The 13,777-nt window shown below is 46.8% G+C and overlaps 1 protein-coding gene across 1 annotated transcript in view; it reads left to right on the forward strand.

Annotated features, from left to right (window-relative positions):
* Window positions 1-13,777, forward strand: part of AMFR (autocrine motility factor receptor) — a 41,533-nt gene that overhangs the window by 20,423 nt on the left and 7,333 nt on the right. Inside the window, exons 7-10 of the mRNA XM_047711029.1 lie at window positions 121-254; window positions 1,122-1,232; window positions 7,723-7,913; window positions 9,909-10,012. Of these exons, the coding sequence (XP_047566985.1) occupies window positions 121-254; window positions 1,122-1,232; window positions 7,723-7,913; window positions 9,909-10,012 (540 nt within the window). The remainder of the gene's footprint in view (window positions 1-120; window positions 255-1,121; window positions 1,233-7,722; window positions 7,914-9,908; window positions 10,013-13,777) is intronic.

The following is a 13,777-nucleotide window of genomic DNA, read 5'->3' on the forward strand; positions in this document are numbered from 1 at the left end:
GATCCCAGGACCCTGAGATCATGACCTGGGCCGAAGGCAGAGGCTTTAACCCACTGAGCCACCCAGGGGCCCCTCCATTCATTTTTGTTGTGTGTTTGATTTTCCTTCCTTCCCGTGAAGTTATTTGGCAACATCTGGTTATCCATGGCCAGCCTGGTCATCTTCATGCAGCTGCGTTACCTGTTCCACGAAGTGCAGCGTCGAATCCGCCGGCACAAGAACTACTTACGTGTGGTTGGCAATATGGAGGCCAGGTGAGCGAGCACGCACCGGTGTGGCCCAACTGCACTCATTGTAGACCTTCCATAATAACCGATCCCAGGTGATCCGAGAACCACTCTTGTTAGCTGTTAACAGAAGGGTGAAGAGGATAAGTGAAAGCTCTGGAGATGGACTGCCTGGTGTGAATCCTCACCTACGTGAGGCTTTACTTTGTGATTTGGGGGCACCTTAGTGAGATCTCTGTGCCTCAGTTGCTTCCCCTCTAGGGATGATAGCAGAGCCTTTGTCCTGGAACTGCTGGGAGGAGTCAGTGGGGTAATGCAGGTTACATGCTTAGAACAGTGTGGGTATGTAATAGCTGCTCAGTAAATTCTAGGTAGTTCTTATTATGCCATTATTTTTATCATCATTGTCCTTAAGTGGAAGCTTCCTTGGGCTTCTGTGATCTGTTTTATGAAGTAGGTCTCACTTATTCCTTCCCCATGCATGTTTACACACATACACACTCTTAAGCTCGCCAAAGGAGGGACTTCCTTGCCAACCTGCTGCTGTGAGATGAATGGGTACCCTTTAAGTGTCTGGGAGAACAGTTTGTCTCTCTAGGGGTAGGTCTTAACTCTTCTGGTTTGCCCAAAAATGTTCCCTCAAGTCATTTTTAGCTAATGTGTTATGTTGAAGGAACTAACAGCTGTTGTTAAGACAGAGTTCGTTTCTGTGTATACATTTCTAACTCTTTGATGGGCTACGAAGAGAAAGCAGGTGTAATGTTTCTGATGGTTGGAAATGTTTGAACCAGTTTCCTTTGTAACTGTTGTTAGAGGGCAAAGTTTGTGACGGGGCACCCAGTGTACGTGTGGGGAATTGACAGAGGGGGTCTGCTGGCTGCGTCTCTTTTACAGGTTTGCAGTCGCAACTCCCGAGGAGCTGGCTGTCAACAATGACGACTGTGCCATCTGCTGGGACTCCATGCAGGCCGCGAGGAAACTGCCCTGTGGACATCTTTTCCATAAGTAGGGACTGGTGTTCTGTCCAGGGCGTGAGGATGCTTTTTGGGCCCATGCTCCAGACCACTCCTAGCAAGGGAGGGGGGACAATACCTCATACTGGCTGTAGGGCTGGCAGGGAGTGCTGTGGGAAGCTTTGGGCTGTCCTCCTCCATCCCTCAGCCTCTTCTCTATATGGCAGGACTGTTCCCCACTCACAGCCTGCCATCTTCATTTCTGGGTCCGCTGTCTTCATATTCCTTGTCAAGTTAAACCCTGAAGTAGTACAGATATGCCTGCAAGATTTAAAAGAAAGGGGCGGGGGGAATCCTTGCTTTCAAACAGTCTATGCACTCACTGGGACAAGAGACTATAATTTTCTGTTTTGCACATGCATAAAAGCAACAGAAAAACAACATGCCAGGGAGGTGGGTTGAGTTGGGGATTGGGCCAGGGCCGCTGAACAGTCCAGAAAAACTGATGATGTTATCAGGGAGACCAAAACAGCATTTTCAGAAAATCTTTTTTTTTTTTTTTTTTTTGAGAGAGAGCATGAGCAGGGGGAGGGGCAGAAGGAGAGGGAGAAACAGACACTTGATTCCAGGACCCTCAGATCATGACCTGAGCTGAAGTCAGATGCTTAACTAACTGAGCCACCCAGGCGCCCTGGTTTGGATGTTTTTTTGATGATGAGGTACCTCTGAGCTATTTTTTGCCTTTTGCATCTGTGATCATTTTTGCACATTGAGAAAATTTTCATCTTTATATCTTTAATCTTCCTCTTCTCATATTATATTCCCCAATTGTTTTTCTTCTACAATTTTCTTCTCCTTTTCTTAATAGTAGAAGGGCTTTGGAGCTTGAGCATCAGTAGCTAAACACGTATATTTTATTTTAATTTTAATTTTTTAAATTTAAATACTTTTTTTTTTTTTAAAAGATTTTATTTATTTATTTGTCATAGAGAGAGAAGCGAGAGTGAGCACAGGCAGACAGAGTGGCAGGCAGAGGCAGAGGGAGAAGCAGGCTCGCTGCCAAGCAAGGAGCCCGATGTGGGACTCGATCCCAGGACGCTGGGATCATGACCTGAGCCGAAGGCAGCTGCTTAACCAACTGAGCCACCCAGGCGTCCCAAATTTAAATACTTTTTTAAATTTAAATTTTGGTTACTATACAGTGCCATATTGGTTTCAGGAGCAGAATTCAGTTATTCATTACTTACATACACACCCAGTGCTCATCACAAGTGGACTCCTTAATGTCCACCCCGCCACCTGCCTTCCTCTATTAGCCCTCAGTTTGTTTTCTGTCGTTAAGAGTCTCTTATGGTTCGTTTCTCTCTCCTTTTTTTTCTTTTTCCCCCTCCCATATGTTCATGTTTTCTTTCTTAAGCTCCACATGAGTGAGATCATATGGTATTTCTCTTTCTCTGACTTATTTCACTTAGCATAATAGTTCCATCCACATCATTGCAAATGGCAAGATTTCATTTTGGATGGCAGAGTATATTCCATTACATATATATACCACATCTTCTTTATCCCTTCATCAGCTGATGGACATTTGGGCTCGCTCCATAGTCTGGGCTCTTGTTGATAATGCTGCTGTAAACATTGGGCCGCATGTGCCCCTTCAGATCTGTGTTTTTGTGTCCTTTGGGTAGTAATTCAATTGCTGGATTATATAATAGTTCTGTTTTGAACTTTTTGAAGAACCTCCAAACTGCCCTCCGGAGTGGCTGCACCCGTTTGCGTTCCCACCGACAGTGCAAGAGGGTTGCCCCTTCCTCCACATCCTTGCCAACATCTGTTGTTCCTTGTGTTGTTAATTTTAGCCATTCTCACAGGTTATGAGGTGGTATCTCAGTGTGGTTTTGATTTTCATTTCCCTGATGATGAGTGATGTTGAGAATCTTTTCATGTGTGTTTTAGCCATCTGGATGTCGTCTTTGGAAAAATGTCGGTTCCTGTCTTCTGCCCGTTTCTTAACTGGGTTACTTCTTTCTTAGGTGTTGAATTTGATAAGTTCTTAATAGATTTTGGTACTAACCCTTTATCAGATATGTCATTTACAAATATCTTCTCCCATTCATGTAGGCTGCCTTTTATTTTAAAAAAAATTTTTTTATTAAAGATTTTATTTATTTATTTGACAGAGAGAGAGAGAGATCACAAGTAGGCGGAGAGGCAGGCAGAGGCGGGGGGAGCAGGTTCCCCACTGAGCAGAGAGCCTGATGTGGGGCTCGATCCCAGGACCCTGAGATCATGACCTGAGCCCAAGGCAGAGGCTTAACCCACTGAGCCACCCAGGCACCCCCGTAGGCTGCCTTTTAGTTTCGTGATTATTTCCTTCGCTGTGCAGAAGCTTTGTATCTTGATGAAGGCCCAGTAGTTCATTTTTGCTTTTGTTTCCCTTGCCTCCAGTGATGTTTCAGGAAGAAGTTACTATAGCTGAGGTGAAAGAGGCTGCTGCCTCTGTTCTCCTCTAGGATTTTGATGGTTTCCTGTCTCACATTTCCGTCTTTCATCCATTTTTGGATTTATTTTTGTGTATGGTGTAAGAAAGTGGTCCAGTTTCATTCTTTTGCATATTGCTGTCCAGTTTTCCCGACACCATTTGTTGAAGAGACTGTCGTCTTTTCCACTGGATATTCTTTTCCTGCTTTGTCGAAGATTAGTTGACCATATAGTTGTGGGTCCATTTATGGAGAACACATATGTTGATAAAATTTTTTATATATTGGGTGTTCTGTTGGAGTCTGGGGCTAAAACAGAAACCGCAGATACGGTCTTTGCTTTCCTGCTGCTTGTAGCTTAATGGAGGAGAGGAACAGAAATCAGCCAGGCACATTTCTGAACGTGTATGTATAAATGGAGCTAAGTACTCCAAAGGAAAGGAACATGGTTTCTGAGAACTTGCAGCAAAGGAATCTGACTCAAGCCTGGAGGAGTGACTCCTGGTGATGAGCGGGAGTTGAGTCAGCAAAAGGAGAGTGATCTTCTAGCAGGAGGGAATGGGGTGTGTGGAAGGAACTGGAAGAGAACTGGTGTGACCAGGACTTAGAACCTACGAAGGGAGTGGCATTTGCTAAAGCAGGAGAAGCAGGCAGGAGCTAGACCTGCAGGGGCTTGAGGGCCGGTGGAAAAGGGAGAAGTCATTGAAGGGCTGTAGGAGGCGTTGGGGATCAGATTTGCAGCTTGAGAAGAGCAGGAGGACTGGTTAGTAAGGGTTGCAGTGATTCAGGCGTGTGTTGAGAGTAGCTTGGGCTACGTGCTGGAAGGGGCTTGGGGAGACATGGGCAGATCGGAGGAACGGAGGCACGTGGTGCTGAATTGGCTCTGGGAATGAGGTCTAGAAGAGGAATCAGGAATTCTCCTGGCTTTGTGGCTGGGTAACTGCATGTATAGTGCTGGTTGAGGTTGGAAGACCAGAGAATTCACGCAGCATTTCTCCAAATAAAGTACATGATTAGATTAAGTTTACGATTCCTTCTTTGATGAAGGCAAAATTCACCTAACAATGAACCGTCTTAAAGTCTACAGTTCAGTGGCATTTAGGGCATGCAGTGTTGTGCGGCTACCACTTCTTAGTAGTTTCGAAAACAGTTTCCATCATCACAGCATGACATCCCACACTCATTAGTCCCCATTTCCTCCTCCTCCATCACCAGGCAACCACTAATCCGCTTTCTGTCTATGAATTTGCCTGTTCCGACAGTTCATATAAAGGAATCCTACCTTTTGTGACTGACTTCTTTCAGGAGAATGTTTTCAAACATTAATAGGACCTCTTGGTTTGCCTTACATTGAAGCTTTGGTTAATAAAATGGGAATGGGATTGTGGGATGATAGTTGTTTTGTGCTGGTCTCAGCTTATTAGTAATCAGTATTGGGGCTGCACTGGCCCCTGTAGTTCTTATTATGACTGCAAGATACCATTAGCAATAACCATCAGGAAAGTTTGGGGAAAAAGGGTTTCTACATCCCAGGTCTTGGAAAGCACATGGAACACCTGGGGCTGCACAGTGAGGTTATCAGTAGGGTGAAAGTGTAGGCCTCGGGTTCTGCTTTTATCAGGGTGGAGGATGGAAGCCCAGGGTTTTGTGGGCTCACTATTGGTGAATTTAAAACATAAGAATAGGGGCGCCTGGGTGGCTCAGTGGGTTAAAGCCTCTGCCTTTGGCTCAGGTCATGATCTCGGGGTCCTGGGATTGAGTCCTGCATCGGGCTCTCTGCTCAGCGGGAGCCTGCTCCCCCCTCTCTCTCTGCCTCCCTCTCTGCCTACTTGTGATCTCTTTCTCTGTCAATAAATAAATAAAAATCTTAAAAAAAATAAAATAAATAAAACATAAGAATAGAGGGCACTTGAGTGGCTCAGTCAGTTAAGCATCCAACTTTGGATTTTTGCTTAGGTCCTAATCTCAGAGTTGTGGAATCGAGCCCTGTGTCGGGGCTCTGAGCTCAGCAGGGAGGCTGCTTCTCTCCATCTCCCTTTGCTCTCCCCACCCCACTCACCCATTCCCTCTCTCTAAAATAAATAAATCCTTAAAAAAATGTTTAAAATGTAAGAATAGGAGTTTAAAGCACAGGAAGAGAAAATATAGCCTACCTTACTTGGTCAGTTACCGAAATCAATCAAGATCTCTGAAACAAACTGAGGGGGTTGCTGGCTCCTCAGTTAGTCGTGTGGCTGGCAGTGTATTTATCTGAGAGTGTCATCCTGGAGGTGAGTACCTTGGCCATCGAAGAATGCAGGCACTTGTGCTAAAAGAGAAAAGCCGGCTGTCAGGACTTACACTCCAGTAATCAAGGGCAAATGCATTTTAATTTATGATAAAACTAAATGTCTCGATGCCAGGAGATTGTGTAGCTAGATAATTTGTTTTCATAGAAGATGTCTTTACAAGATTTCAGAATCCAGTGACTATTTTATTACATTGAAGTGTCATACTTAGAAAGGGGATAAATACTCTTTCAATAGGGTATGAGTATAGTCACAGAGAAAAATATCCGTTTTTCTCTGAGGTTGGTTTCTTTGGCTGGGGAACTCTAGCATTTTATTTCTAAGGTCACTGTATCTGGTGGTTCTCACCTTGAAGTTTTCAGGCTATTATATTTGATGTGGGAGGGTTTTGCAGAATACAAAATAAAATTAGGTTTGCTGATGAAAAGTGTGTCACAGTGTAGCATTATTGGAGGGTGCCTAGGATCTTAACATACTTCTGTAGTCCCACACAAGGCTAATTTTACTGGTGGTGTGATTTAAGGGTGTTCATTAGGGAAACAGACTTTAATTAATTAATCATCGACTTCCCTTATGAGGAAGGGAAATGAGCTTTTAAAAAATATAATCATTTATTTGACTAAATGGTCACAAACAGGAACTTTGTTCAAATGTGATAGAATTGGCTGTAGACACTCGTGTTTTGGTCACATTTTTGTTATAAACTCTTCTGGTGCACAGTGGTAAGAAGTAGCTCTGTCTTGGCCTTGGCGACAATTTTGATACCTAAGTACTGACAGGTTGCCAGGGGGTCATTGCTTTGGGGTGAGGCTCTCCTTCCTAATGTGATATGTGCCCATGTTCCCAGATACTAAAAAGACACAGAGGAGGTGAGCACTTTTTATTCAGTCCCTCCTTGAATTCTTAGAGAAAAGATAACATGTTATGGGATGGGAAGGCTTCTTGAAATCTTAGAAGAAAGTTAATGTATTATTATAAAATAGGAAGGAACCTTAGAGATATTTCATCCAACCTTGGTTTTGTTAGTTCACTTCCCGTTAATGGACAGCCCAAATAGTTATTGGGTCTGGCATAGTTAGGACATTGTCATTTCCTGAGAGAGAGCGCGAAAGAAGTGTCCGGCCTCATTGGGAAAGCAGAGTACAAATAGTAGAAGGTTGGAGAAGCTGAGGTGGTGGGCGTACGGGAGTGGTTGTAGGTAAGCGAGGTAAAGAGGAGAGTGAGGGCATGAGGGGTTGTGATACTTAATAAGAAAGTGGTGTCATCATGGGAGGGTGCTTTCAGCAGATAAGGGGCTCAGGGTAAGCTGGAGGGAGAGGACCTTTAGTTAGAGTGAGATGTTTGAAGTCAAGAGTTTGAAGAGAAAGCCAAGGTTATGACCATGTTCGTGGGTAGCTGAAGTAGAGAGAACTGATCAAATTCTGTAGAAGATTCAGATTCACAGGTGGCCAGGGTGATTCAGCCACATGGATTCTGAAATAGTTGAATGGAGTTGGAAAGGAAGATGGTGGGCCATGTGATGGGATCTTATTTGCGAAGGGTCATGACCAGGAGCTGGCTAGGTGACCATGTATGTTGATGAATTAATGTTCACAGCAGAACACGCTTAGAAGTATATCAGTGAAAAGGTAATGTCAGCAAACATTTCTCTATATTTAAATCTCACTATCGGTAAATAGAAGCAAAAATCGCAACACATTTGCTACATTCAGAGTGCTTCTGGTGAATTCTCACAAAATATGCTAAGGATATCTTCTTCTGGACTTTTTGGTAGCTCCTGCCTTCGTTCCTGGCTAGAACAAGACACCTCCTGCCCAACATGCAGAATGTCTCTCAATATTGCCGACAATAACCGGGTCCGGGAGGACCAGCAAGGAGACAACTTGGATGAGAATTTGGTGCCTGTGGCAGCCGCCGAAGGCCGACCTCGCCTGAACCAACACAATCACTTCTTCCACTTTGATGGTTAGTTTCAACCTCTAAAGCTGTACCCGAGGGGCTTTCTCCCCTAAGAGGATGCTGTTTTAATTATAATTGCCCTGCGTAGGCCAATTTACTAGAAATATTTCCCTCTTAATTGAAAGTGTTCAAGTGGGTGCGGATAGCTCTGGGAGTTACTCTGTGCCAGGCATTTGCTGGATTTTCTGCAAATGTGTGGGTGGGGGCGGGGAGGAGAAGGTGGTCCAAGTACTGACTCAGCCATGCCTGTGAGGCACACACTGAATCAGTTTACTGGTTTACCGGCGCTAATGATTGGTTGCGTCAGTGCAGTGCGTAAGCGTATAATGCAGGATCGCGGGGCAGCCTTTGCAGTGAGTACCAGAAGTGGAGTCTGAGCCAGAAACTTTTCCTCACCCATAAAATATGGGTGTTCTACCTCTCGGCAGTGTTGAAAGGAGTTGTAGTAAAAACTACATTTAAAATTCTGAAGCCATGGGCTCCACATCGGGCTGGTTGACCGTCTTTCCTTAATCCACGTTGCGATCAGCTGTTGTGGATTCTCCTCTGTTTTTGATACCACTGAGTTCTGTGAGTTCCTATTTGTTACTGTGAAATAGGTGGTCCTGGAATTTTGTTGGGAGCTGTGCTGTTCAGAACTGGGATTTGAGTTTCCAAGGGTGGAGCGTGGCAGGAGCCATGGTGTGTTGGGGAGACCTCTGAGAGGAGGATCAAGGACAGCAGAGTCCAGTCTCTGAGAGCGGGAGATGAGGCCGCTTGGCTGGCTGGGCCACGGCTGCTCGAGGGCTTAGAGGCGGCTGCTTTGTTGGCTGTCAGTTAAGGCCTCTATCAGGTGTGACCTTGGAACCGCATGGGCAGATCGTACACATGGGGCCCGGCTGTGTAGTCTGTTACTTTACGAATTATTACTAAAAACTTAGTCAAAACAGAAAACTCAGCTTTGTTTCTCTCTGGTAAGTACATGAAATAATTACCCAGTTTTTGTTGGGCAAGGCCTTGAGACCTATTTAGCCTGTTTTATATTCCAGGCCTTAGTGCTTCTTTGGGAAGGAGACAGAAATAACCCCTAAACGTGTGGCTTTGATAGCAAGTTGTTTCACAGCCAATACTTGGTGGTGTTTTGTTGTTACTGTAAAGATTTTTACTTGAGAGAGAGTGAGCGGGGGAGCAGGAGGAGAGAGAGGAAGAGAATCTTGGGCAGAAGCTGTGCTGAGCACAGAGCCCAACACAGGGCCCAATCTCACGACCCTGAGATCATGACCTGAGCCGAAACTCAGAGTCAGACGCCCAACCGACTGAGCCACCCCGGCGCCCCGCTGGTGGTTTACCTTCGGATCCCCTTTTCTTAGGGAAATGGCAGAAGCAGCAGACTTCTTGGTGCTTTGAGTCCGCAAGCCTGTGGCATGGGACACTCTGAAAAGAATTTTGAATTGAATCAGAAAATCAGGGTCTTCAAATCAGATGATTAAATAGAAAATACTTCTTGAACATCGTTATGAAAGTGACATGTCTACATGAGTTGTAACTGTGTATAGTGTGAAAGAGAAGAGCACAGACCCCTCTTTGTAGCGATTGTAGAACCTTGAAAAAGCTCCCTTATTTGCCAGGCTACGAGCAGATTGACGTGTGGACCGAGAGCCATGGGAAAGCAGGAGAGCCTGGTGGTGAAGTGTTCTGGAACCTGACTGATTCCAAATCCTGACCCCCATAATTAAATTGTATGAACTTGGGCAAGTTATCTAACTTCTGAGTGCTGTGGGGGCAAAATGCCATGGGCACTGGGATCCCACTAAGTAAAATGGGGATCCCAGTAGATGACGGTACCGTGTGTACCATGTGAGGCTTTAGACATGAGCTCGTCCGCATGGGACCCTTGGAACAAAAGGCCTGGCCTGTAGTAAGGCCTCAGTGGAACCATCTGGTGGCCCGGAGTGGCCAACACAAAGTAGACAACACGGGGAAAGGGATCTCTAATTTGTGCTGGGTTCTCGTTTGTCTTAGGGTCCCGGATTGCCAGTTGGTTGCCGAGTTTTTCCGTCGAGGTGATGCACACCACCAACATTCTAGGCATTACGCAGGCCGGCAACTCACAGCTGAACGCAATGGTAAGGGGTCCTGAGCGCGCCAGGGTGGTGACCCACCGACGAGGGGCTAACGGCGTGCGCGGTGCGCAGGCTCCCCTCAGCGGAGTAGCAGGATTCTCAGGGGCATCTTCTGTATTCCCTGGGACCACTTAAATTCCTATGTTTTTAGACTTGGAACCGCTTTGGAACAGGCTTTCATTTTCTTTTCTTTCTTCCTTTTTTTTTTTTAAAGATTTTATTATTGACAGAGATCACAAGTAGGCAGAGAGGCAGGCAGAGAGAGAGGAGGAAGCAGGCTCCCCATGGAGCAGAGAGCCCGATGTGGGGCTCAATCCCAGGACCCCGGGATCATGACCTGAGCCAAAGGCAGAGGCTTAACCCACTGAGCCACCCAGGAGCCCCTAAACCAGCTTTCATTTCCATTGCGTGGCAGATAATTTATCCTTTTCTAAGCCCTGCTGCACTCACTCCGTCATGCTCTAGGCCAATCTGGGGGCTCTCCTGGATTTTAGCCAGAAGTATTTGGAGATTCAGTGACTAGACAGAATGATGGGTCTTTTATTAAAAGTTGTATTGGGCCTACGAAATGTGTTTTCCTGACCCCTGGCCCCCTTCTTTCCCCAAATACATAAGCACACACGTGTCTGTGGAGGTACGCGGGTATACTTTGAGATCTTGAAGGCCACGCTGCTGCTGGCTCAAGGGTAGTCTCCAAATATTCTCTGTGTTTTTCTAAAGCTTTATTATGTGTGTATTTTTGTTCTGTAGAGTTAGAGCAATATGTTCATCGTTGCAATTTAGAGTTCACTGTGATAGTAAATGCAGGAGTCTGAAAATGCTCCCTACCCCGGTCCTGCTGAGATAGGGCCTCTGGCTGCCCTCGGTAAGCCTGGTCAGTGCTTCAGAGTGTCCCTGGTTCATTGTTCATTCGTGTCTTTCTCTTCACGACTTTATTCGACAAAGCTGTCCTGAAAGCCTGTTCCTGTGACAGGCACCGTGCCCTGTATACAGTCGCACAGCCCCTGCCAGATAACAAGGCGGCTGTGGGCCCCGCTTCGGGACGCCTGATTACACACAGAAATGAGGGAGCTCACTGCCGATGCGGTGAGGGCCCCGCAGGGAGTCAGGCCGCCGATGTGGCAGGGTAGGGGCCGTGAGGGCTGTGTTAGGGGAGGCGGCCAAGGACTTCTCTCCCAGGGGCGATACCTCAACTGAAACCAAAGGATGAGGAGGAGGCAGTTGGGGGAAACAGTGGAAACCGTGGGTGTGGATGCTGGGAGGCGAGAAAGCACTGCGGGCAGAGAGGTGGCTGGAGCCTAGCAAGTCGGGGACCAGGACCGTGGTGAGAACTGAGCTTAAAGATTTTTTTTTAAAAGATTTTATTTATTAGAGTGTGCATAAGTGGGGGAGAGGGGTAGAGGCAGAGGGAGAAGCAGGCTCCCCACGGAGCAGGGAGCCTCATGTGGAACTCGATCCCAGGACCCCGGGATCATCACCTGAGCTGAAGGCAGAGGCTTCACCACTGAGCACCAGGCACCCCTCCAATTTAGGTTTCATCTTGGAAGTATTAGAAGGTTGTTCAAGGCCTCTTTCCTCCCCCAGCGGATGGACAGGACATTTAACAGAATGATTTGCTTCTGGGAGACTGGATTATGGGGCCGAGGGGAAGCCGTGAGCCCAGGTGGGAAGCAGCAGCAGTGCAGGTGAGAAGGGTGGTGGTTGGACCAGGCTGTTGGTGGTAAAGATGAAAAGAACAGGCCGCGTGCAGACACTTGTCAGGAGATGAACTGACGGGCCTTGACGATACTGTGCTTGGGTGGAGGGGTGGCAGTGAGGGTGAGTGGAGGGCGGAAGCCATCGCAGTGGATTTCGGTGCCACCGTGGGCAGGTGGTGGGGGCCGTGCACCGAGCCAGGCGGGAGCAGGACTGGGGCCGGGGCCTCGGCAGCCCCTCAGGCTGGACGGGAGCCGTCCCAGCAGAGATGCCACGGCGGCATCTGGCCGTCGCTGGGAGCAGGTGTCTCCGAGGCCTGTGGGCTTGGATACCCGCAGCAGACTAGAAACGCATGGGAGCTGGAGAAGCAGTGGGATAGAGGTGGTAGCTTGAGAGGATTATGGCATCAGGGGAGTTTGGTTTTCTAAGTTTTTTTTTTTTAAGGTTTCTGAACAGGCCGTTTATACACAGGTTTCAGAAGCTATGGAGAAGGAGCCAGTGAAGTCACGCTCCCGTCCTTTCCTCCGTGCACCCAAGCCCCTGTCCCAGGAACAGCTGTGGGATCAGTGTTTGTCATTTCGTGGCTGGCCTGTTTTACTTGCCACGGTTCATCCACGTTGTAGCAGGGGCCAGAACTTCTTTTGTTTTTAAGGCTCACCAGTACTCCTTTGCTCAGCCACGTCAGCAGTCCGTGCGTGACGTCATAACGGGCGCACATGGTCTGCAGGTGTGCAGCCTGATGCGACATGTGTCTGGCATCTGTCGGGACTCTGCCAGTGGATCACCTCACTTGCTCCCTAAGAAAATCAGAATTCTGGGCACGTGAACCTCTAGGACGAGGCTGGGGTGTTTAGACTTCTCAGAGGGGCTCTGGCTGTTCTTCCTCCAGCTCCATGACGGATTGGAATAGCCTATTTTTAGCACCCCAAGTGTACTGGCCCCATACATTTTTTATAAAGATCCAGTATTGAACTCACTGGATTTTCTGGAAGAAGAGCTTTGGTCTAGTAAAATGAATCTCGGGCATGTTTTTATTTGGGAAATGAAGGGAAAGCTGTTTTAGAGAAGAATGTTATCTGATTGTCGAGGTTTTTATGGACTCCTCTCCATTTAGCTTTGATTCAACCTGGAGGAAATAATACTCAGCTCGCACTCCTGTAAACCCTGCAGATTCCCAGGCGTGTGGGGCCCATGGGGCCTGCGGCAGGACTCTGCTTGTCTTGTCCTTGTGCCCCAGCGAGAAACTAAGCACCCTGATCTTGGCTTTCAAGGCCCTGACGTTGGATGCCTTCCCCTCTACTAGCTAGAACACCGTGCTCCTGCCAAGCTAGTGCCCCTGTAAGCAGACTTCCTTGTGCCTCTAAAGCAATCCCATTTTTCCTGCTTTTTTTTTCTTTTGATTGTTGGGCTTTTCCACAAACAAAACCATGAATATAAACATTATAAAACAAATACACATTCTTGAAAAAAACAAAGTCTGGACCCCTTTGATGTGAGCATGGGTGGTGGTGGGCGGAGACCTGTGCCGTCTTCCCTATGCCCCAGCTGCCACTCAGCCCAGCATGGACTCGCTGATGTTTCTCGACTGCGGTCTGAAACCTACAGCTCTAATGTTCCAAGTTTACATTCTTTTTAATCTTCTTTTTCCCGCTTGTAGTATAATTTATGTATGGTAGATTCACCCTTTGTAGTTTCTGATTCTATGAATCTTGTGACTCCTACAATTGTGTGGCCGTCACCATCCTCAAGATAGAGAATGGTTCCATCTCCCCTGCCCCAGATGACATCATGCCCCTTTGTCATCACTTTCTCTCCCCACCCCCAGCCTCTGACAACCACCTATCTGTCTTCTGTCCGTTTGATTTTGCCTATTCTAGAATGCTGTAGAAATGGAATTCTATAGTACATAGCCTTGTGAGTCAGGCTCTTTCACTTACCCTAAGGCGTTTGAATTTTGTCCATGTGGCCGTGTATCAGAAGTTTGTTCCTTTTTGGTGGTGTTCTTTAAGGAGGACGCTTTTTTTTTTTTTTTTTTTTTTTTAAACCTGAGTTATACTGACCTTTAAAATGAAC

The sequence above is a fragment of the Lutra lutra genome, chromosome 17 (assembly GCF_902655055.1).
Source record: "Lutra lutra chromosome 17, mLutLut1.2, whole genome shotgun sequence".
In the NCBI taxonomy this organism is placed as follows: Eukaryota; Metazoa; Chordata; class Mammalia; order Carnivora; family Mustelidae; genus Lutra; species Lutra lutra.